We start from the raw sequence: 26193 nt of genomic DNA, 5'->3' as shown, positions 1-26193 counted from the left end.
TTAATTAAATAGTAATTGTTTGTTGACCAGTATCTGGTGTTCTCGGAGTTCACATGTCCTGTTAGGTGGAACAAGGCTTCATCACTCAAGAAATGCAGCAACGGATCCAACATTCCACTCTCAGTTGCTTGACATAACCAAGTACTGTAATTCCTATGTTTTGCCTTATCTCCCTCCATCAGTTCTTGGACAAATGTCATTTTGTAGGCCTTAATGCCTGTTTGGCGTAAAATTTGTTGATGAGAACTATGTGAAACATTCACTTATTGCAACAGTGTATGTGTTGACTTCTTTGGACTTTCGATCATTCCTACTCGAAGATCCACGATCACAGCAGTTGTACAAACTGGCAGGGCTCGATTCCTTTTTGCGTTTGCAACTGACCCTCTAGTATACCACTTCGTCAACCAATCTTGCTCTTTGCTGATATGGAAACACCAGGAAACATCTTTTGCAAAAATGTCTCGCATTTCCTTAAGTGAACCAGCAGACACGTACATCTCCACCATTGCTATTCTTTCTTGAAGAGGATACATCTCACTGAGATATTTATTTCACACGTCTTAACCAAGTCGCAACAGCTTTGAAATAATATAGACGACAATTGATGGGCGACAATGAGCAATCTGGTACTTGGGATTGATTTTCTGTGCATCACACTATGCTAAATAATGTAAAGCTGTGGAGGAGGTAGCTTAAGATACCCTCTTTTAATAAATTCTTGAATATGACTTGTTAATCTTACCTGATAAGATTAATAGAGGGTATAGAGAGGATTCAGAGAAGAGCTATGCATTTTGTTACAAGTGTGATTAGTAGGCAAAAGTGTTTCACAGACATGCTCATAAAGACATTACAAAAGAGGCATTATACGTCACAGTGTGGTTTACTGTTTTTGGGTGTTCATTTCAAGAATAATTGAGCAGCGTATTACTACATCTTACTTCAAGTTGCAAAATGATCAGGTCAATAAGATTTTCTGTAATTTTCTTGTCAGTTACCATTCCCCTGCACCATTTGCAATTTGGAGAGGTAGGAGGGCTTAAAAAGAAATTCTGCTTATGAATAGCAGCACATCAGGTTGAATCACCAGACTCTTGTACAATTTTGTAGTTAGGGCATATGGGATAACCATGAGAGTGCTGCTGTCCTACTCAATCGTACTAGACCATAACTCCACGTGTAGGTCCACACAGGCAGTTGGTTGCAGGTACTCAACTGGCCTCCTCCTAACCAACACATGGCCATTACTGGCATTGAGACAGCACCAGCTTTCATCAGAAAACACAATACACCTCCACCCTTCCCTCCAGTGAGCTTCCACTTGACACCATTGAAGTCACGAATGGCGGTGATTTGGGGTCAGTGGAATACTTGCTACAGTGTGTCTGGCTCAGAGCTGTCCTTGTAACAGTTCTTTGTGACACTATGGTGTCAATTGCGACTCTTAATTGCTGCTGTGGATGGAGTACAATGTGCCAGAGCCATATGCTGAACTTGATGGTCTTTCCTCTCAGTTGTGTAACATAGCTGTCCAGAGCCCGGTCTTCTTGCAACCACGCATTCTCGTGACCACCGCTGCCAGCAGTCATTTGCAGTGGCTACATTCCTGCCAAATCTTTCTGCGGTATCACAGAAGGAACATCCAATTTCTCGTAGCCCTGTTACACGACCAAACTTGGTGAGGTGAGGTGTTCATAATGTTGTCTTTGTCACTTTAAAGGCTTTCTTGACTAACACAACTTACCACATCCAGTCTCAAAGTTAACTAGTGCTCATAACCATTACAGCGTGTATTTAAAGCAAACCTGATTTGCATTCACATAACGGTCCTACTAATGCCTCTCTTAAGTGACTGGTGTGAAATTTGAATAGACGTCACATTTCAGCTGTAAAAACGCACTTATAAAAACATACTTACCAGCTTTCATTTATGTCCCACAACTCCTTCTGTGGGCTGTGGTTTTACTTTTCTTCTTCTTTTTCTGACTTTAGTGTATTTATACTATCAGTCATATTTTAAAACAAAGATGATGTGACTTACCATACAAAAGCGCTGGCAGGTCGAAAGAAACATAAACAGACACATACATACACACAAAATACTAGCTTTCGCAACCAACGGTTGCTTCGTCAGGAAAGAGGGAAGGAGAGGGAAAGACGAAAGGATGTGGGTTTTAAAGGAGAGGGTAAGGAGTAATTCCAATCCCGGGAGCGGAAAGACTTACCTTAGGGGGAAAAAAAGGACAGGTATACACTCGCACACACTTTTCCCACGTGGAATGTTTCCCTATTATATTCATATACTATCAGTTACATTCATATAGGAGTAATGTCATGATCCAGCACCTCCTCAAAAAAAGAAAGCCTTTGTCTTTAACATCATCCTATCTATTCAGTAAAGGGACTCGGAGGTCACAAATTCATGAAGAAATTGATTCAAGCACTCCGACAAGTTATAGAATACAACATTTCCTCTTTGGAAAACTGTAATTGTGTGATTGGTAACTTGTGTCTGAGTGCTTTCAAATGAATTCAAAACAAAGTGATGTCTGTTTATTTACGTGGCCATCTTCCGCAGCAGATATTATGCATCAGTTCCAAACCCCCACCTCCCTCACATCCTAAGCTTAGTGCAATTTAAGTGAAGCTTGTCAGCAAACGCGTTTCACATATATTTATAAAGTATCTTCTGTGATCATTGCTATCTTTTCCTCTTGTTTACATGTTTTAAAGTCCACTGTTTTTCCCCTTCATTGTTAGTGGAGCTTGGAGTCAGGAAAAAAGAAACACGTTTGCACAAGTGCTGAGTGTGAAACTTATGAAATTAGAGTTCAGTTTCTGTGAAAACAATTTTTGTGAAATTTACATAGGTGAAGTGCGAAAATTGCTAAAGCCACGAAACAAAAAACAAGTTCGTAAAAGCTGAGAAATTGTGAAAGTTAAATATGCTAATATGTCTTTTTTTTCCAACTCCAACCCCTGATAACAATGCATGTAAAAGCAGTGAACTTCAAAACATAAACAGGAGGAAAAATGCCAGTGAACACAGAACATGCTCTGTATTTTTTTTTATTATTCTGGATTTACAATGTGAGTACATTTTTCCAGCACCTATTCTAGATTACAGTAAGTCACTAATTATTGTTCTCCACTCTTCTCTATTTGTCCATAAATCTTCAGGAATGTTGTTCTTCCTCATTGCTGACTGAACTCCCTGTATCCATGTATCAGGTGGTCATCACCTTTTTCTTCTTCCAATTGGTACCCAGTCGATTATGCATTTTGGTAGCCTTTCCTGTTCCATTCGTCTTATGTGTCCATACCATTTAAGTTGTTTGTGCTCGATGAAATCAATAATTGAATTTTTACATTTCATCTTGTCTCTGATTACTTCATTTCTTATTCTTTCTCGTCTTGATATTCTTGCTGAACGTCTCCAGAAATCCATTTCTGTGGCTAATAATTTTGATTTCAGTTGCCATTTTGTTGTCCACACTTCTGAACCATATGTAATAATGCTCCTAACTATTGTTTTAAAAATCCTTATTTTGTTATCAGTTGTTATGTGTTTGTCCTAGAGAATTCCATTCAATAAAGAGATTGTCGTCTTTCCAGAATTTATTCTTGATCTAATTTCTTTGTCCTGTTTCCCATCATTTGTAATTTTCACACCTAAATATTTATATTCCTCAGTAGCTGTTATTGTTCCCATCCCTTCTTCTAATATTAAGTCTCCACTCACTCCACCAATTACCATGTACTTTGTTTTATTCATGTTTACATTTAGACCTGATTTTTTTATATTCTTGAATCAATTTCCTGGTCATATACTTTATGTCCTCACAGTCCTGGGCTATAATCAGTTGGTCATCTGCAAATTGTAACGAGTATGTTGTTCTATCATTTATTGGTATTCCCATAGCGTGACATTTTTTCTTCCAATTCTGTAAAGTTACTTCTGTATATATTTTATACAATGTAGGTGAGATGCTACATCCTTGACGTAATCCTTTTGTGACTTGGAATCCATGTGATAGATATTTACCAATTTTTATTTTTGAAATAGAATTTTTATATAAATTTTGAATTGCTTTAATTATTCTTGGATTTATTCCTATTGATATTAAAGCTTTCCATAAACTGGATAAAGGCACACTATCATAGGCTTTTTCTATATCTATGAATACTAAATGTATAGGTTGTGCCCGAACCATTTTTTTTTTTTTTCAATAATTTGTTGTAGGCAAAAGATATGATCAATTGTTGATCTTCCAGCTCTAAAACCTGCTTGTTCTTCAGCCTCCTTTTCTTTGTATTCTTGTTCTAACAAATATTTAATAATTCTTCCATATAATCTACTGAAGGTATTGGTCACTGTTATTCCCCTATAATTTTTACACTCATCTTTCGCTCCTTTTTTATGTATCACTGAAATATATCCTACTTTCAAATCATTTGGGACATCTTCCCCATTTAAACATCTTTCGAAAAGGTTTCTTAACAATTCCATTAATTTCTTTGTTCCTAATTTTAATAATTCTGCAGGAATACCTCCAATGCCTGTAGCCCTTCCATTCTTTAAAGATTTTATTGCAGTTTTTACTGTCTCTATTTCCAAACGGATGTAATTCTCTGCTTGTAGATCTATCATTTCATTATATTCAGGGTTTCCCAAGTATTCTTCCCTGTTTTCTGTTAATAAACTTTTAAAATATTTTTCCCAAGAGTCATGAGTAATATATTTAATATGTGTTGTTTCTTTAGAATTCCTTCTTAAATTTTTTATAGTTTTCCATGCTTCTGTGTTTCTTTTACCACCAATATAGGATTCAATTTTTTGACATGACTGTTCCCAAACTTTGTTTTTTGCTTCTGCAACCTTTTTCCGGATTTTCGCTTGTTGTGCATTAAGCTCTATTTTATCTTGAAGATTTCTGGTATTTAACCATTTTAAATATTTTTCTTTCTTTAATTTCACTTCCTTTTTAATTTCTTCATTCCAGTAGTATAATGGATGGTTTGTACGTGTTTCTTCTGTTTCTCCTAAAGCTTCCTTGGCGGCTTCATGTAGTTTATTTACAATATAATGATATTGATCTTCTGTATTATCAAACTCTGTTTCTACCAGTTTTTCATCTAATCTCTTTTGATATAAAAATATTGTGCTTTCATTCTCAAAACTATTCAAATTATATTTAGGAATTTTGATTTCTGTTTGTATATTTTCTATAGGACAATTTCGATTTTCTTCAGTGCTTTTTCCTCTGAAGGGGAATAAAAATTTGGAATTTACCAAATAATGATCGCTAAGAGTTGCCCCTCTATATACTCTTATGTCATGTATTTTTATCCTCGTTTGCTGTTTAATTATAATATAGTCTATTATTGATTTTTTATTCAATGTATCTTTATGCCATGTGTATTTATGTATTTCTTTATGTTGATAAAAGCCATTTAATATTTTCAATGAATTTTGTTCACAGATATAAATAAGTCTATTACCATTATCATTTATAACATTTTCTCCAAATGGTCCTATAATTTTATTTCCAATTTTACTTCCAGTTCTACTGTTAAAATCCCCTGCAATAATAATCTCCCTGGTTTTCCCGATATCCTCTATGATTCCATTTAAATTATTATAGAAATCATCCTTTTTACAAATTGGTTCATCTTCGCTTATTCCATATACTCCTATAATAGTAATTTTGTATCCATGAATATCAATATTAATTTTAATCAGATTTTCATCAATAGGTTCCCAGTTTGTGACCATTCTTTTGAATTTGTTTTTCATCAATATCGATATCCCCCGTTTTGCTCTTTGATTTTTTGGGACACCACTATAGAAATGTGTATATGATCCTATTCGTTCAATACCTCGTCCTTTTTTCTTAGTTTCTATGAGTATAATAATATCTTGATTTCTAGCCTCCATTTCTTTAATCACTTCTCCTACTTTATTTTGTAATCCTTGTATATTCCATACACCAATTAAGACAGTCCGTTTTCTTAGCCTTTTTCGTCTCCTATTATATCCGTCCTGCTGTAATCTTATAGGCTTTTTAACCAGTGAGGTTTTTCCAATGAATGGGGAGTTGGCCCATCGCATTAACCCCCAACCTGGAGGACCAGGTAATTTTTGCTCAAGGTTTTCTTCCTTTAGCCTTTGGTAATCCAATACCTAGACTACAAGGCAGTAGTTGCTAGTTTTGGTCCACCCCGGGTATTTTATTTCCCCGGTACCCTCCATATCTGGTGGGCATTCCCCTATCCGCCACCTGGGGAGGCGCCCGATGGGAAACTAGCAACTCCACACGGGAGATGCTCTGTAAATATAAGAAAAACACATCTGATGAAAACCTTTTAAATTGCAATCAGTTTAAGATGGGAAAGAACAATAAATTGCAAATGATGAAGCTATTATTCTTCATAGTTCACACAGCCTCCTCTGCAAAACACATTTCCATTCAAATATCCCACTTGTTCAAGATGGGTATGTCCATTGTGACATATTTCATAAATTTCATCAAATTAGCTTTTGTCTGTAAGCTACCTGTATAACAGTCAATACCGTACCTTCAAATGTTGTTATCATGCATCAAATTACTAGTAATCAATGAAATTTTTACTGCTCTAGCTCGTATAGCTATGAAGAGAGAAAATGTTTTTGTTCTTGATGTCCAATCTGCGAAAGGAATGTAAATAATGAATACATTTGCATTGTCTTAATTTTATTTGTAATGTATGGTTAGCTTACATCTAATATTTGAAGCAGACAGCGTTCATTCATTGTCTTCTTCATTACTGAAACATCTTTCACACTAGAGGTGGGCATGTAATCATGTTTCTCTTACAAATCAGTCTCAGTTTTCATTATAACAACTTTCTAGCATCTGGCTGTGATTTCAGTCACAACTAGGTCATAAGTATCTACTAAAAGTAGCATTTAAGCATTATAATATTCAGTGCTGTGTGGCATTTGTTGCCCAACATTCGTAGTCCATTATAATAACTTTGTGTCTCGTGTTGTGAATGTACAACCTACCTATGGTCAAAGAAATTAACCAAGAAGCAAATTTGCAGCAAGAAAATTTTTACTCTTGGTGTTTTACCTGCCAGTAGAACTCATGATCATTTTTTGTAAGCCAGTGCAAAATGAAAGTCTGCCTGTTGATATGTATGTAGACAGGAAACATTGCAATTGCAAATTACTGGTTTATTTCTCACTCTGTACCAAATACATACAGGAAATTTCTGAAATAGAATGTGTTTCATTGCTACACATTTAATTAAGATAAATAGAAACTAAAAGTTTCATATATAACTGGAACCTTAAACTAAAAAATTATGTTGAAATATTTGCAGTTTTCACTGGGTATTCTTCAAATTTTGCAATGTGGTGGACTCTCATCAATTTTCAGGACTGGTCTTTGATGTCCAGTTGACATGACTTCCACATATTTGTCAACTAAAGCAGACATATTGGTCACTTCGATGCCTCAGCAATACCACTGGGGCCTGCACTGCTCTACTCTGCTACAGCTCTACAAAGCATTGGTCCAGTCCAGCCTAGATTACGGGAGTCTCACATACGGCTTGGCAGCACAGTCTATGTTACAGATGGTGGACCTGATACATCATTGTGGGGTGCGGCTGGCAACTAGCACATTTTAGACTAAACCCAGTCTTCAGCCTCCTAGTGGAGTAGTGGAGGCAGGGGTCCCACCATCACACGCTCTGTGCCAAAAACAGATGATCCCTTATGCATTACGCATCCACTGCTCTCCACAGCACCGAACTACCATCTCTTCTTTCCAGATACAGAGATCTGCCTCCCACAAAGGCAGTCCAGGTCTGGGGTTACAAACACCATGCTGGGTAAGGGCTTCGTGACCCCCAAGTTACTGAACTGGGGACTGGTAAGCGCTACCAGTCCTTTGTCACCGTAAGCTCTGGGCATGCTTCAGCAATCAGTATGCGGTGTGGCAGTGGAATGTTGCATGTCACAGGAAATGGGGATCTCGGCTTGACCGCCTGGATTGTGAAGATGGTAAAAACCTCTGTAAAAAGCTCCTTAATCCCAACATGTGCTTGTGTGCCATGGCTCTCTCCTTGTTTACTGACCTACAAGCAATAGCTGTTGCAGTTCCTGTTGGTCAGAAGATCACTAACTGGTCCCTGCACTTACCTCTGCAGGATTTAATAGACTCTGAAGCTCTCGCAGGGCTAATTTAACAACTCCCCACACATTTCCCGCACAATGTGATTTCAATGCCCATAATGTATTATGAGGCTCAAATTATTCTTGCACCATGGTTTGGGTCTTGGTGAAGAACCTCATAATGTAACAGGAGCTGTGCATCCTGAATGCGAGCAGTCCCGCTGAATTCTTGGCTGCTGCTGGTTTTTCCTCAGCCATTGACGTCTCTTCCTGCTCTCCAGTCCCTGCGGACTCAGCACAGTTGGAAACAACTGGTGACCTTCATTCCAGTGACCACTTCCCACTGTGGATCCACTATTCGATGGAGGATTGGTTGAACAGAAGTCACCGAAATGGATGGTCAGCAGGGCTAAACAGATGCTGTTTAGCCAGCTAGTTGTGTTTGAACACCACGACAGCTTACAGAAATGGGTGAATCACCTGAGTGATCCATCATGCTACAGACGTATTGGTACCAAAGTCCTTAGGTCGTCTTAGGTGGTGACCTATACCTTGATGGACCGATGAGTGCTGTTCAGCATTCCAAGGCAGACGGCATCTCTTCGGAAATCTAAATGCCCCCCAACAGCAGTCTGCTTGACGCATAATTAAAGAGAGAGCAAGAAAAGGTCATCGCAAGTGTTCCTGTACTCTGACGTCCTACATACGCTACTAAAGAATGGGAAACCAGCCAGAGGATTACCAGTAAACACAGTGAGTCTTCAAACTACCCTTTCTCCATATGCGAGCTGAAATTGACACTGTCTGAGACTGATTGATACTGCACCTAGACACAACCAAATCCAGTAGTACATGCTTAGACATTTATTAGAAGTGTCAAGGAAATCCTCCTCTAATGTTTTAAACTTATATCGCAAATAGGCCAATTTCCCACCTCATGTAGAGACTCAATTCTAATACTGCTTCTCATACCAAGATAGTTACCGGAGCATCACATTAATGAGCTATGTAGGAAAGGCCCTGGAGCGCATCGTTTACCATCACCTTGTCTGGTTGTTGAGACCAGACAATTCTCTAGCCACTCTGTGTGGATTCTGGCGATTTCGGTCCGCTGTCGACAACTCGACCCTACTAGGGGCAGCTATTCAGCAGCCTTTCCTACATAAACATCATCGTCTTGCTATATTCTTCGATATCAGTAAGACGTACGACACTATTTTTGGAGACACAATATTCTTGTGTAACTCCATTAGTGTTGCCTTGCCACCTCACCATTTTCACAAAGTCCGCCCTGTCTAATTGTTTTTCTAAGTTCCCAAGTTAGTGATGATGTGCTGTCAGATCACTTTGAGGAGGAGAATGATGTTCCTCAGGGCAATGTATTAAGTGGTACCCTCTATTGCATAGCCATAGAAATTTTCACATTTACAGTAAGGAGTTTATACAATGCTTCTTATTTGTGGATGATTTTGCTTTTTTCTGTTCCCCCTCCAGTGTTAGACAGCAACCAGTCAGTTGCAACTTAAAGTGCGGAGGTGGAGGTGAAGGACTGGGCTGCAAAGATGGGTTTTCAGTTTTTTGCAGGTGTGTGTGTGTGTGTGTGTGTGTGTGTGTGTGTGTGTGTGTGTGTGTGTGTGTGTGTGTGTGTGTGTACATTTTAATCATTCTCATCATATTTTTAATTTACCTGACTTGCATATGAGGAAAACCATTCCACATTTTAAAGACTTAGTGTCGTTTCTATGCTTAATTTTTGACACCAAACTATGGTTGCCACAGCTAAGGCACCTGAGAAGATTATTGACACTACCCACCATGAGGGGATTAGGTTAGGCTGGGCACAGGCGCTTACACAACCAGCTGCACACCCAGTCTCTGTGCTGAGGGTGGGGAACCACCACTCGCCATCCAGCGGCAGCTCCTCATATAACGTGAGGCACATAAGTTACTCGCAGCTCTGATTTAACCTTCATACCACACTGTTGCTCATCTGCCTCTGGAATGCCTTTTCTCCTATCATCAAAGAGCAACAATGCCATTTGGGCTCCGCATGCAGCGTGTGCTGGAGTCAAGTGGTGTGGAGCATGTACAACCCCAAATCCAGGATTTCAGCTGCCAGCCACCATGGTTACTGCAGCAGCCCAGTGTCATTTTGGATTTGGGGCAATATTTTCTGCCATTTCAAGTGAGCACCACGACTATGTAGCTGTCTTTACTGATTGGTCCAAACAGGGAAACTCCATTGGTCGCTCTGTTGGTTTCCCCAATCATGATCTGAAGGTCCGACTGCCCCTAGACTGTACTGTCTTCAATGTGGAGCACACGAGATGTTCTTAAAGTGCTAAATTACATGTATTCAGATTCTCTGAGTGCCAGTCACTCTCTACAATGCTTGTACCCAGAATATAAAGTAGTTCAGAATATCAAGCATGCTCTCCTCCAATGACAACAGCTGTTGAAGATGTTATCTTTCTGCTTGGTACCAGGGCACACATATATTGCGGTGAACTAAAGGATGGATCTAGCAGCCCAGGAGACAGGCATGTGATCCTTAGTTATTTCAGTGTGTCATCCCCCTGCACGCTATTAGCCTCGCTGTTGAAGTACAGTGTCTTGCATCAAAAGGAAGATGAGTGGGTGGAAGTGACAAGACAATAAGCTCTGTCTAGTAAAGTCCACAATGCATCTGTGGCATACCTCCTTCCAGCCACGTTGACAGGATGAGGTCCTCCTTACTAGTCTTTGCACAGGCACAGCCCTATGACAGATGACTTCCTGCTCCATTGTGTGGTACTTGTGTACAGATCACTGTATGCCATATTTTATTAGACTCTCTTTTATTCTACAACCAGAAGGCAGTGGAAGGTTTGTCAAAAGATATGCCCCCTACCTTAAGTAAGGTTCAAATGAATGTAGTGAGTTTTAAGGTCCTGCGATATGTCCAACTTGTTTCCTAAAGTTTGATGGCTATGTTCTTAATGTGTTCACAGGGTGACTGGCTCACCCAGTTTTTTGTAAGTGGTCTCCCCATGTACAGGACCTTTCACCCCATCTCCATTGTCTTAAGGCATGTGAGATAGAGTGAGTGTGTAGGTTTCTTTTAGGATTTGTAAAGGTCACAATAACCTCAGTTTTTTGAGCGCGCACACACACACACACCACACACACACACACACACACACACACACACACACACACACACACAAAGATCACCAACAATAACAATCCCCCCCCCCTTTTTTTTTTCCAGAACTCCCGCTTTCCCCTCATATCACATCTTCTCCAGGGCTGCTCCTGTACAACTCCGTGGTGCACACCCCCTCCCCCTCCCATCCACAGCTCTGTCTTGACCTACAACTAGGTCCGAAAGACTTGGAACTGCCTGAGGCCTTTAGCCACCAATTCTTCTCCATTCTCAGTGTGTTCAAGATTCACAAGTAGTCTGTACTGATGGCTCGATGGTTGCCAGTCACACTGGCCTTGCTTACATCATGTGGAATATAATGAACTCCATGCCTTGCCGAATGACTACAGTGTTTTCTCTGCGGAGTTGGTAGCCATCTCATGTGCTCTTGAGCATATCCATTCCTGCACTAGTGAGTCTTTCTTCACCTATAGAGACTGCTTGAATAGTTTACAAGCTCTTCATCTACATTTACACTCCGCAAGCCACCCAACGGTGTGTGGCGGAGGGCACTTTACGTGCCACTGTCATTACCTCCCTTTCCTGTTCCAGTTGCGTATGGTTCGCGGGAAGAACGACTGTCTGAAAGCCTCCGTGCGTGCTCTAATCTCTCTAATTTTACATTCGTGATCTCCTCGGGAGGTATAAGTAGGGGGAAGCAATATATTCGATACCTCATCCAGAAACGCACGCTCTTGAAACATGGCGAGCAAGCTACACCACGATGCAGAGTGCCTCTCTTGCAGAGTCTGCCACTTGAGTTTATTAAACATCTCCGTAACACTATCACGGTTACCAAATAACCCTGTGACGAAACGCGCCGCTCTTCTTTGGATCTTCTCTATTTCCTCCGTCAACTCGATCTGGTACGGATCCCACACTGATGAGCAATACTCAAGTATAGGTCAAACGAGTGTTTTGTAAGCCGCCTCCTTTGTTGATGGACTACATTTTCTAAGCACTCTCCCAATGAATCTCAACCTGGTACCCGCCTTACCAACAATTAATTTTATATGATCATTCCACTTCAAATCGTTCCGCACGCATACTCCCAGATATTTTACAGAAGTAACTGCTACCAGTGTTTGTTCCGCTATCATATAATCATACAATAAAGGATCCTCCTTTCTATGTATTCGCAATACATTACATTTGTCTATGTTAAGGGTCAGTTGCCACTCCCTGCACCAAGTGCCTATCCGCTGCAGATCTTCCTGCATTTCGCAACAATTTTCTAATGCTGCAACTTCTCTGTATACTGCAGCATCATCCGCGAAAAGCCGCATGGGACTTCCGACACTATCTACTAGGTCATTTATATATATATTGTGAAAAGCAATGGTCCCATAACACACCCCTGTGGCACGCCAGAGGTTACTTTAACGTCTGTAGACGTCTCTCCATTGTTACCCTCGCCATCCCTTGGTCCTGACTATCCAGGATTCCATTTTTGCCCTTGAACAGCATGGATGTTCAGTGGTCTTTGTCTGGACCCCTGGTCACATTGGGATCCCGGGGAATGAACTCACTGACAGGCTGGCCAAATTGGCTACTGGCAAGCTGCCTCTTGAGATTGGTATTCCAGCACTGGACCTTTGATCAGTATCCCGCCATCAAGTGCTAAGAATTTGGAATACAGAATGGCATACCCTTGACTTCTCTGAACAAACTATGAATGATAAAGGAGACCGTGAATTTGTGGAGGTACTCTATGCAGTCCTCTTGCAAGGATTCCATTGTCCTTCACCAGCTCTTCATTGGCTATACTTGGCTGACTAATGGTAATCTCCTCCATTGCAAGGATCTGCCCCAGTGTCGTTGTGATGCCCATTTGACAGTGGTCCACATTTGGCTGGACTGTCCTAACCTCACCACCCTACAGTGGACTCTTTAATCTTCCTGACTCGCTACCCCTGGTGTTAGCAGACGATGCCTGAGTGACTGACCTGGTTTTAAGGTTTATTCATGAAAGGTGTTTATAATCACTCCCTGTAAGGGAGAATGTCTCGGCCTTGTTAGCCCACTTAGGGGTTGGCAGGTTACCCTGTTGAATTCTCTGCCCCAACCAGACAATGGCTGACTATCTGGGTTGGTGGTCTGCCCTAGTCCTCACCCTGCCCATTCTTGTGTTCCTCTTCCCTTTCTTGCTTCTTCTGTGTGACTTGGTGTTCTTCGTCTGTTTTCTTGTGCTTTCCTTGCCCTGTCCTTACTGCTTTACAGTGTATTGTTGGGTGAGGTGCCTCTGGAGGAGGAGGCGGAGGAGGAGGAGGGGGGGTTTCATCCTCTATTGCAGTTTCTACCATTGAGGGCTTCCTGCTGCTCCCTGGACGGAGCACCTGGCCCACCTATCTTCCTTTTCCCCTTTTCTTCTTCCTTGTACCTTTGTCTAGGCACCGTTGAACTTTGATAGACCTTGAGGGTTTCTTCCGTTGGGTTTTGGCCACTAGGATCTTCTCTGGTGTATAGTTTTATTGCCTTGCCTGTTCCAAGTAGAATTGTATAGTATTGTATATTTATTCGTCCTTTGAATCGTATGTTATACATGGGTACATAATGATATAGGACAAGTCAAATAATTGAAATAAATTTTGAACAGAAACTGTTGTACGATTTACAGTATATAGCAATATAAGCCTAACATAAGAGAAAAACAGTCCATGAATGTATATCTATTAGTCCACACATACATAGAATACAAAGATAAATTTATACATACACATTTCCTATTTTTACCTTAACTGTATAAACTATTTAAATTTTTTCACATATTTACATAGTAGATAAAATCCATCAACACTATAGTAACAGTTCTGTAGTAGGTAGTCACTCACTGCAGTTTTGAATTTATGCAAGCCAGTTATAGCCTTAATTTTTTTTGGGTGGTATGCTATATATGGAAACTGCACATGTAAATCTTGATTATTCCATGTTTGTAAGAACGGACATTTTGGTTTTTTGTGACAGTCTTGCTGTTGTTATCTATGATTTTCCTTTTTTTGTTTTGCTGTTGCTATCTAAGATTTTCCTTTTGTTTCAAGACTTTTGCCCAACAGTTCTATGGTTGCAGCTAAGAGGCTGCTTATTCTACAGTGTGTATACAGTAGATGCATAGTGTTCGTTTTCTGTGTGTTTATTGTTAAGTTGTTCATTGGGAACCATTCTGATATATGTGAAGTGCTCTATTGTATTTCATTTTGGAGCTCTTCGGGGGTCTTTCCATTGATAAGAATATTTGTATTATCAGCATATTTAATGTACTTATAGGTAGGGCTGGATGGTTCCAAGTCATTTACAAACAGCAAGAACAAGATTGATCCCAGTACAGAATCCCTTGGCACACCGTATTTAACATAGTGTTTTTATGAGTGATAGGGAATTAAATTTTTGCCTTCTTTGTACAAGACTTCAATTATTTGTTGTCTGTTGTGTAGGTATGACTTCACCCACTCATACACTGGGCCTCTTGACACCAACATTTTCTAGATTTCTACGTAGTAGATCATGATAAATGATGTCAAATGCTTTTGAAAGATCCAGGAATATTGCTGCCATGGTTTTTTTATTTTTTATTATTTATTTATTTATTTATTTTGTGTGTGTGTGTGTGTGTGTGTGTGTGTGTGTGTGTGTGTGTGTGTGTGTGTGTGTTCAAAGCTTCATTTAGGAAATCGATAATAGCAGACTTGGTGGATATGTTGTTGTTGTGGTCTTCAGTCCTGAGACTGGTTTGATGCAGCTCTCCATGCTACTCTATCCTGTGCAAGCTTCTTCATCTCCCAGTACCTACTGCAACCTACATCCTTCTGAATCTGCTTAGTGTATTCATCTCTTGGTCTCCCTCTACAATTTTTACCTTCCACGCTGCCCTCCAATGCTAAATTTGTGATCCCTTGATGCCTCCCCCTACCAACCGGTCCCTTCTTCTGGTCAAGTTGTCCCACAAACTTCTCTTCTCCCCAATCATATTCATTACCTCCTCATTGGTTATGTGATCTACCCATCTAATCTTCAGCATTCTTCTGTAGCACCACATTTTGAAAGCTTCTATTCTCTTTTTGTCCGAACTGTTTATCGTCCATGTTTCACTTCCATACAAGGCTACACTCCATACAAATACTTTCAGAAACGATTTCCTAACACTTAAATCTATACTTGATGTTAACAAATTTCTCTTCTTCAGAAACGCTTTGCTTGCCATTGCCAGTCTACATTTTATATCCTCTCTACTTCGACCATAATCAGTTATTTTGCTCCCCAAATAGCAAAACTCCTTTACTACTTTAAGTGTCTCATTTCCTAATCTAATTCCCTCAGCATCACCCAACTTAATTTGACTACATTCCCTTATCCTCGTTTTGCTTTTGTTTATGTTCATCTTATATCCTCCTTTCAAGACACGGTCCATTCCATTCAACTCCTCTTCCAAGTCCTTTGCTGTCTCTGACAGAATTACAATGTCATCGGTGAACCTCAGAGTTTTTATTTCTTCTCCATGGATTTTAATACCTACTCTGAATCTTTCTTTTGTTTCCTTTAATGCTTACTCAATATACAGATTGAATAGCATCGCGGAGAGGCTACAACCCTCTCTCACTCCCTTCCCAACCACTGCTTCCCTTTCATGCCCCTCGACTCTTATAACTGCCATCTGGTTTCTGTACAAATTGTAAATAGCCATTCGTTCCCTGTATTTTACCGCTGCCACCTTCAGAATTTGAAAGAGAGTATTCCAGTGAACATTGTCGAAAGCTTTCACTAAGTCTACAAATGCTAGAAATGTAGGTTTGCCTTTCCTTAATCTTTCTTCTAAGATAAGGCGTAAGGTCAGTATTGCCTCACATGTTCCAACATTTCTACGGAATCCAAGCTGATCTTCCCCGAGGTCGGCTTCTACCAGTTTTTCCATTCGTCTGTAAAGAACACGCGTTAGTATTTTGCAGCTGTGACTTATTAAACTGATAGTTCGGTAATTTTCACATCTGTCAACACCTACTTTCTTTGGGATTGGAATTATTATATTCTTCTTGAAGTCTGATGGTATTTCGCCTGTCTCATACATCTTGCTCACCAGATGGTAGAGTTTTGTCATGACTGGCTCTCCCAAGGCTGTCAGTAGTTCTAATGGAATGTTGTCTACTCCCGGGGCCTTGTTTCGACTCAGGTCTTTCAGTGCTCTGTCAAACTCTTCACGCAGTATCTTATCTCCCATTTCATCTTCATCTACATCCTCTTCCCTTTCCATAATATTGTCCTCAAGTACATCGCCCTTGTATAAACCCTCTATATACTCCTTCCGCCTTTCTGCTTTCCCTTCTTTGGTTAGAATTGGGTTTCCATCTGAGATTTTAATATTTGAGGATATACCTTTTTGGAAACCATGCTGTGTGGTCGAGAAAAGTTTATTTTATTCAGTGAAACCTATAGGTCTTTTTGTAAAAGGTTTTTCAGTTACTTTAGAAAGAAACAGATAGTAGAGAGACTGGCCTATAATTTGTCATATCTGTTTTTTCACCTTTTTCGTACAATGGCTTCACTTTAGCTATTTTAACTTTTCTGGGAATATTCCATTAAAAGTGTGCTATTGCATATGTCAATAATGGGCCTAACTACTAAGGGTGCACACTTTTTAAAGATATGGCCTGCTACGTTGTCAGTACCAAAGGAAGATTCCGATTTTAGCTCCCTTACTGTTTTTAGTATTTCCCGTTCGTGTGTTGGGTATAGGAAGAGAGACTTGTTACTAGGGATAGTTTTAATCTGATTTGCAGTGGGAGCATATTGAGAGTTTTGCTTCCAGAGTCACAGCTGCTTCGGTGAAATATGAGTTAAAATTATTTGCTATCTGCTTGGAACCAAATATTACAGATGAATTTTCTTCCCGTTTGATGTTGTACTATTTCCTCTGTGTTTCTCCTGTTTCCTGTCTTAGTGTCCCATGTGGTTTTCATTTTATTTGATGTGTTTGGTATGAAGACATTATTTGCCATTCTTTTTGCTTCTTTTATGGCTTTAGTTTTTTGTAATTCTTAAAATAGGAATAAAATTCTGGAGATGTGGTGTGCTGTCTAGATATTTCATGAAGTAAACTTTTTTTTTGTTGCAGATGTTTTTTTGTATCCCTGCTGTGATCCATTATATTTTCAAATCCTATTTGTGATTATCTTTTTATGAAGTGGAAAGCAAAGTTCAAAATAATAGCTAGAACTGTTCAAGAATTTGTTGAACTTACCCTTCATATTTTTACATTCATAGATCTCTTTCCAAGTTCCTTTACTCAGACAGTGAAGGAAATTTATGTTTTGCTCATTATACTTCCTAGATGTAGTTTTAGACATTTGGCTGAAACAAGCTGTTTTCCTAGTCTTACATTAATTTCTTGGGCTGTGTGATCCCCAAAACCTATATTGAAGGTTTGTGTTGAATATTTCAAGTGCCCATTCACGATTATTTAATCAACGATTGTGGCTGAGGTTTTTGTAATGTGTGTCGGTGTTTCTGTATTAGCCTTTAAAGGTGCTAAGAATCTCAGTAAAACAGCTTTTTGCTTGGACTCACTTGCAAACTCAATATTGAAATCTCCACATATAATTACTTTTCTGTTATTTGTGTAGTCTTGAGTAAAATATTTTAGAGGCCCTTTAGCATGATGTGCTAAAGGATTGCCCATTGGTGCCATGTATAGACAAATAATAGCTATTTTTTCATCAGTGATTTCAAATACATTACCCTCAAATTATTTCTCTATGGATAATTTTTCTATATCAGGTATACATTTAAAATTTATGCCATTTTTAATATAAATGCAATTACCACCATGTTTATACAGTTTCCCCACAAAAATAACTACCCAACACAAAATCTGGAACGGATACCATGTGAAGTTTCTCTCTGTCAAGTCAGTGTCCAATAAAATGTAATACAGGAGTGTTTTTTCCTGTCATTTTCTTACAAAATATGATATTGATTTAATTTGTTGGATAGTAATTGTACGTTTTGATAAAATACCATCAGGTTTGGAGTTGAGTTCTGAAGCGCACTGTCCTTAATACTTACATTAATATCGGAATTTTTGCCTGGGAGATATTTTTATTTTCGTTGTCACTTTTGAAATTTCACCCCCTTCACATGGTATCAGTTTCCCCTGTTCAGATGTCTTTAATCATTTTACTAAAATTCACTGAGCCTAGTCTGTTTAAATCCACACCATCCTTTCGCAAGCATTTGTCACTTAAAATTTGTTAAGATCAGTGCTGGTTTTCTGGGGGAACGCTAGGGTATGTGTACCCCAAACATTTATTTCACGGACACAAATTTTTTATTTCAGTTTCTCGTGTTGGTAATTGCAATACGAATGATACCAGTGCAGTTTTTGGTGGGAAACGCAATGTCATTGACTGTTTCAAGCATTTCGAAGCTGCGGCAACCATTCTCGACAACTGAATCGCTGGCAGCCAGTTCGATAAGCATGTAATGCCCTCTCCTGCTAATAGTGGGTGATAGTAGTGCTAAACGGATATGCATACGCTCAAACGCCGAGCTACCGAAAGATGTATCTACGTTCCTGCCACCGCTATCCTTCACGATTCATTGTCGTCTGTGTTTTGTTGTTCTTTATTCGTTTCCGTTTGCTGTTCCATTCTTGTCGGTTGTGCGAAGTTTTACAGTGTGTCCTGTCTTTCGTTGCAACTTGTAAGTTAAGTTGGAGGTGAGAGATGAGCATAAAACTAACAAACTATTTTACTTGTTCTTCTGCATCTAAAAAACCAAAAACTGTCAACAATTCGTGTGCGAGTGAAAAGCCAGGAAGTTCAATATCAGTGGATGACGAAAGTGAGACTGTAAACCTTCATTTGAGCTGTAGTAAAGTCAACTGAAGAGTCCGAAACTACTTTTTTTAATTTTTTTAATTTTTTATTTTTAAGTTAGACGTGTTGATTGTCATGGCTAAAACAAGACGGGTGGTATCCCATGCTTCAGTTATAAGTAATTTTTGCTGCATTGTATCCAATGCCGGAGTACCCTCAAACTTTTTTTTTTCGGGAAAAAAAACTGCTTAAGATGAATGAAAATTGTTCAGAGTTTGCCACACTGTTCTCTGATTTTGTTTATGGAAGAACTGCTTACTGACGTTCTGTGCAGAATTCCACTTTTAACCAGTCTTGAGTTTGTGAACAATGCTTTGGCTGAGCGAATAATGTTTGGAGGGACTGATGACCTGAGTTTGTTCCCTTTAATCCTTAAACCAACCAACCAACCTACTTTTGTGGAATTCAAAACAATCTTTTATTGAAAAATATTTTTCTTTATACTATGACCTGTTTCGGACTATGAGATACATCATCGGATCAGTAGTTAATCATCATCAAAAGAAGTAAAAACATAGTACATTGTTCCATCTGGTTTTTACATCCCTTTGACTGTGCATATCTTGGCTACATGCTTTTTTTGTGTGTCTTGTTTACTAGTTTGGGAAGATAGAGGCTTATGATGTTGATCTTATTGATTGAAACCAGTTACAAAATAAAGAAAAATTCTTACGCCCAAGGAATGTTTTGAATTCCTCTAACTTTAAACATTTTGTCATAACCTACTTCAACAATTTTGATAGTAATGAAAATATTGTGAGCAATTTGAAGCCTGCACCTCCTCATTTAGTAAAGAACATAAATACATCTCATAATACATTGGAAGTGTTTATTTTAAATGTCAAATTATGATTCAGGTACATCATATTTTGGAAGGTCCTTGACAGTACATTATCTGTCACATCCAGTAATTCTTCATTGATTAACACCATAAAAAATACAATTTGATTTTGCTGAATGTCTCCCAAAAAAGAAGTAGAGGTTCTAATCTTAAATGGATTGGTGTCACAGTACTTGACATAGCTACTTATAGATATTCTAATAACTGTTTGGTGATATAAGCGATAGTAAGGCAGCATGTTTCATATTTACAGGAAATGTAAAGAGCTCAGTCACATACCTCTGCGATGTGAAGAAGTTGAGAAGCCTGAAGAAGTGAAGATAAGAACTTACATTGAAGACAGGATGACACAGGCATTAATAAGGTATGGCTGTTAACATTCAGAGTTAATTTTGTGTATTCTTCTTCTCTCATCGTCATCATTTTTAGCTTGAGGAACCTGCCTAATCAGTCCTTCATTGAGAACAGTAAATGTAATGTTTCTTTTAAGGAATTTTTTTTCTGATTTCCTTTGGTTTTGGTCTAATACCTATTATTAATGGACCAGATGTCAGTAGTAGCCAGTTTATTATGTCCACATTGCATTCTTCTTCTAAGAATTTCCTGGCAAACATTTGTCTGTACAGATGAAAGTACTTACTGTGGGCCTTGGCTGCTTATTCTGGTAAACTACATATGGGTAAGAGGGCATGTTCAATGACAGTTGAACCATGCAGCAAAATCTTGCATTCAGTGGGAGACGTAGGGTGCCATGGATAAAAATCAATATACAGTCTTAATGTTTCAAAACTACAAGCAGAAAAGTCGTCTATGCCTGTCTTACATCCATTGGAAATAGCTTCTAGAATAGCCCTGAATCTGTATGTGTTACAGCTCTACACCTATTATTTTTGCTGATGTTTTCAAGGTCTGCAAAAAATCTTCTACTGATATTTCCATCATTGCTATTTCTGTAGCCTTGCTTGGGAACATAGACAATTAATCACAATCGATTTCTAAACTTTTCTTGTGAGACTTTTTTTCTCTGTTGAGCAAGTACCTTTTTCTCTTTTGAATAAATTCACCACGTCTTGAATTTTATTTTATAGGACAAATGCAACAGAAATTTGGAAAATCTAATTCGGCATTCCGTACAGATGGGCCAAACTGAATAGCTCTTGCATTTGTTACGTTGGGTTTTGACAAGTCATTGAAGTCCTTTGAGGTAGCCTTGCAAACGTAGCATCTCATTGTCGATGCTGGCCCTGTTGCTGCATTGCAGACATATGTATATATCATAGTCATCAGCAGTGTGTGTTTCACACTCTCTGTTCTTGCAATTTTTGTTTCATGTAATTTTTCGCCTGGTGCTATACCAATTTTTTCAGCTGTTTCATGAATACATCTTATTCTTATTGTTCTGTGATGGTCCTAAAAAATGTTAATAATTTTAATTACATATCAGATCATAACATAAGAAGTTAGCCGGGTTTCGTATGTGAGACAGCCCGTGTGTGTGATGGGGGGAAATTAAACTGGATATCAGGGGCATATAATGCGTCTCAAAGCAGATGGACACTATTTGCTTCTTTGAGGCTTTCCAAACAAGCCGGCAAGCAGTACACTTAACACCTCACCAGCAGGGCCAAGGGACAAGATCAGCAGAATGATAGGGAACTTTCCAACGCATGTAATGGAGGAAACTAGCATAAATTTGAGTGACTGTCAAACATTAAGATGATCAAATGTTGAAGAAAGCTTTCAAGAGAATATTCCCAACAGATATCATAAAAGGCTGTGTGCACCAAGAATCAGTGTAGAATGAAGTAAAAGCTCAGAGAGGGGCACATTAAACAAGAGAGATATCAGAAATAGCAACAGTGGTAGCAGAGAGGAGATTTGGCGAAAAATCCTAGCAGCCGAAGTACAGTGATGCTTTGTAGCAGCACCTGATGGAGCTGTGGACACTTCAGCTATGACGATGATAGAATCTGGTGGTCAAACAGCAACTGCAAGCTAAGTAGCAGTTTTCAGTGTTCATTGGAATAGCATTGAATAGTGACTGCCTATCAGCGTCTCAAAGAATCAAGGTAGAGGAATTTCAGTGAGTATTAGGAACAAGCTACTGTTTGGTACAGTGAGTTACTTCAAAGTGGTGTTGATTTGTGACTTAGGCCAAGTGGCTAATAATTAGCAGAATGAATGGCACTGAAAGCACTCATTTCTGATAAAAGTCCTTCCTATTGGTTACTGAAGGCATTTGACTTTCTGTTAAGGGGTTTTGATCTGACACTTCAATAAACAAATTGACTAAATGTAATAACTTGCTACTTTAGTAGGTCAATCCTGCCAATTCCTTGAAAATTACCAGCCGGTTGTAACTAAATACCCATTCCAACCAAGGAGATTTCATCCTTCTCATGTGCATTATAAAGGTTGACAAACAAGCTAACTAAAGCCATATTGTTGTTAGCGGCCTGATTGCACCATCCAGATAACACCAAAAACCGAAAGGGGAAAAAAATGCTTTAGGGAAAGAGTGCCAGGCCGCAACAGGTCTGCACTAGTGAGAAGATGATGGTTTAGGATTTTTCCAAACAATTAGATCTTTACTTGTGCAATTAAAAGTAGAGGGGCACTAAGGATGACTGAAATATGTTCACATCACAATCACAGTTCTTTTAAAATTTTTGTTTGAACTGAATTTTCTGTGAACTATCACAGCCTCATTTATAGATAAGTCCCAATGCATTTATGTCATCATTTGGAAAATCATTTAAAACCCCTTCCAAATACAATATTAATTGCTTGCATCTATGATTAAGCAAGACGTGAAGTTAAATCTCTGTCCATGTGGCAGTCATCTAAGAGGATTCAGTTATGGTTTAGCACAGCTTTTTAGCTCTTTGAAGGATACTGTAACAGGGATAGACCTTCTTATTAGCTGTTCAGATTATTGTGTGCTGTTTCCTAGTCTTTCCTTTGAGAAAGTTGATAAGGTTTGGGTATGTGAAAGTCGACTTTTTGCTTGTAAGTCTTTACAACTTCAATCTAGTGCTTGTTTGTATTTAGATATCTTTAACCATTTTGGGACCCTCAACATTTCCAGATTCTCGGAACATTATTTGACTGGTGTATGTTGACAATGTGGCTCCAGAACTGTTTCTTAGTAGCTGTGCAGTACGCTTTTTACTGTCTACTAACTAGAGTTTTGCAACATGGAAATTCAGTGGTACTTTGCAGCCAGGTATGGTTAGTTTTTGAGGAGGTACTTTCAGCTTTGTGTGAAGCAATCCATCATTTCTTTAATTGTGGCTTTATATATGACAGCTAATGTTTAAGACCTTTTCTTTTTTTTTTCATCACCGAAGTTAGGCTTTGATAATATGCAATTTTCCTTAAAGTCCAATCTTTTTACAAACTCCTTTTCAGAAAATCTCTTCGTAAGATGTTAGAGGCCTTTCCTTGTCATAATTTTGGCTTTTGAAGGACGTAGGATAAAAACAGAATGCTTTCAAAATTAATTTCAGAGATGATGTTTTTTATAGCTAACAACTAATTAATATGAAACAGCTCTACAAAATCAAACTGCAGTATTCAGCAGGTACTGTTTTAAATTTCCAGTAGAGAAATGATATTTTTATAACACAGCAGTAACAAGTATGCAGGGAAACGACCAGAACTATGACAAAAAGGACGATTACTAATAAAAGTAGTAAATAATATGAATGAAAATAATTATAAATGACGACACATACCTGGATCTTTGGACAAGTAAAAACACACTTTTAACACATTCAGCAGTGCCCAATCAGACTCTCACGAGAAGTTACGCATTCCAGGAATTACTTGCATTTGAAAAGTGGACTTTTGGCCAGCTATTAGGGCAAAATACACCTACATGGTGCTTTTGAGTAACTTAAACATACTTGCAGTGCACCTTAGCAGTTAAAATTTTGACTGAGAATTTCTTTTGGTGTATTCCTCCTGTGAGAAAATTTTCAGGGTAGGTTTTGAAATGTTGGATTGGACCGTTCCCGTGTTAGTAAATCCATATACAAGTAATCACAGTGAAACTTATGTATTTGTGATCCTGGATACTTTAACCAAGAGCACAGAAGGAGTATACTTGTGGAAATTATGCTTTTAAAATGTTTGTAGCAGCTTGTACAGATATACCAGCATAACGAACAGTGCATAGACAAACTAGTTTCACTGTATGATTAAAATTTCTTGCCTTGCTTCTTGATCATGTGGTTTTATAATATTCCTTACTATTTCACTACCTTCACGAAGACTTGTGTGTCCCTTCTTGCAATCTAAAGATATTGTAGAGGCAGAAGATATAATCCCAGTGTCTAAAGGCTCACCAGTCAGATTAGATTAGATTAATACTAGTTCCATGGATCATGAATACGATATTTCGTAATGATGTGGAACGAGTCGAATTTTCCAATACATGACATAATTAGGTTAATTTAACAACATACTTAAGTTAATATAACAACTTTATTTTTTTGTGTTTTTTGTTTTTCTTTGTTTTTTATTTTATATTTTTTTCTTTTTTTTTCTTTTTTTCTTAATTTATATCTAAAATTTCCTCTATGGAGTAGAAGGAGTTGTCATTCAGAAATTCTTTTAATTTCTTCTTAAATACTTGTTGGTTATCTGTCAGACTTTTGATACTATTTGGTAAGTGACCAAAGACTTTAGTGCCAGTATAATTCACCCCTTTCTGTGCCAAAGTTAGATTTAATCTTGAATAGTGAAGATCGTCCTTTCTCCTAGTATTGTAGTTATGCACACTGCTATTACTTTTGAATTGGGTTTGGTTGTTAATAATAAATTTCATAAGAGAGTATATATACTGAGAAGCTACTGTGAATATCCCTAGATCCTTAAATAAATGTCTGCAGGATGATCTTGGGTGGACTCCAGCTATTATTCTGATTACACGCTTTTGTGCAATAAATACTTTATTCCTCAGTGATGAATTACCCCAAAATATGATGCCATATGAAAGCAATGAGTGAAAATAGGCGTAGTAAGCTAATTTACTAAGATGTTTATCACCAAAATTTGCAATGACCCTTATTGCATAAGTAGCTGAACTCAAACGTTTCAGCAGATCATCAATGTGTTTCTTCCAATTTAATCTCTCATCAATGGACATACCTAAAAATTTGGAATATTCTACCTTAGCTATATGCTTCTGATTAAGGTCTATATTTATTAATGGCGTCATACCATTCACTGTACGGAACTGTATGTACTGTGTCTTATCAAAATTCAGTGAGAGTCCGTTTACAAGGAACCACTTAGTAATTTTCTGAAAGACAGTATTGACAATTTCTTCAGTTAATTCTTGTTTCTCAGGTGTGATTACTATACTTGTATCATCAGCGAAGAGAACTAACTTTGCCTCTTCATGAATATAGAATGGCAAGTCATTAATATATAATAAGAACAACATCTGTGCATTGTTCTTGCCAATGTAAAAACAATAATGAAACAAAAAAAGTTGTTACAGAAATGTGTGCTGCCATGCCGTGCCATGCTACACGTTCTGCCGCGTCTCAGTTTGTGCCTAACCTTATATTTTGGTCCATGTTATTGCAGTCATTATTGTTGTTCCTAAATCTTAATCTGCATTATTTTGTCCATAGTGAATTAAGAATTTGTTTTAAATGTTTGTATGACAATTACCACTCAAACAACAAGCATCTTGCGACAAAAAATAAGTTGTTGATACAATTGCACAGCCAATATGTATAAATTGTTTTGTCTTTTGTTTTTCCCTCCTACCTTTTGCTTCATCTCTAATGATCTAACTGTCAGTCATTCGTTAAATCATGGTAACTCTTTCCATTCTTGCTTCATACGTAATTTTTTTAAGTATTGACATACAGCAAAACTGTCTGAAAATGTCATGAAATTTCACAATACCTTCATCATCTCATTGTACAAGGTTGTCTGTAGCAAGACTTACATCATTGACGCCATTCATCATGCACATCAGTATGGTCAGCTTCAAATTTTCACCATCATTCACACACAGCAACATCACTCATAAAATTTTCTCCATGTACTTTGCTCGTTCTTCGATGAATGTGTGCTGCATTAATCCCTTTGACTTGCCAGAAACAAATAATGCTTT

The 26193-nt window shown here is 38.3% G+C and overlaps 1 protein-coding gene across 1 annotated transcript in view; it reads left to right on the top strand.

The window, feature by feature from the left end:
* The window catches only part of LOC124616111, a 235005-nt gene that overhangs the window by 173598 nt on the left and 35214 nt on the right, over positions 1 to 26193 (top strand). Inside the window, exon 7 of the mRNA XM_047144378.1 lies at positions 20311 to 20421. Within this exon, the coding sequence (XP_047000334.1) occupies positions 20311 to 20421 (111 nt within the window). The remainder of the gene's footprint in view (positions 1 to 20310; positions 20422 to 26193) is intronic.

Source organism: Schistocerca americana, chromosome 1 (genome assembly GCF_021461395.2).
Source record: "Schistocerca americana isolate TAMUIC-IGC-003095 chromosome 1, iqSchAmer2.1, whole genome shotgun sequence".
NCBI lineage: Eukaryota > Metazoa > Arthropoda > Insecta > Orthoptera > Acrididae > Schistocerca > Schistocerca americana.
Note: the sequence above shows the minus strand (reverse complement) of the source record. Positions and strands in the feature narration are given on the sequence as shown.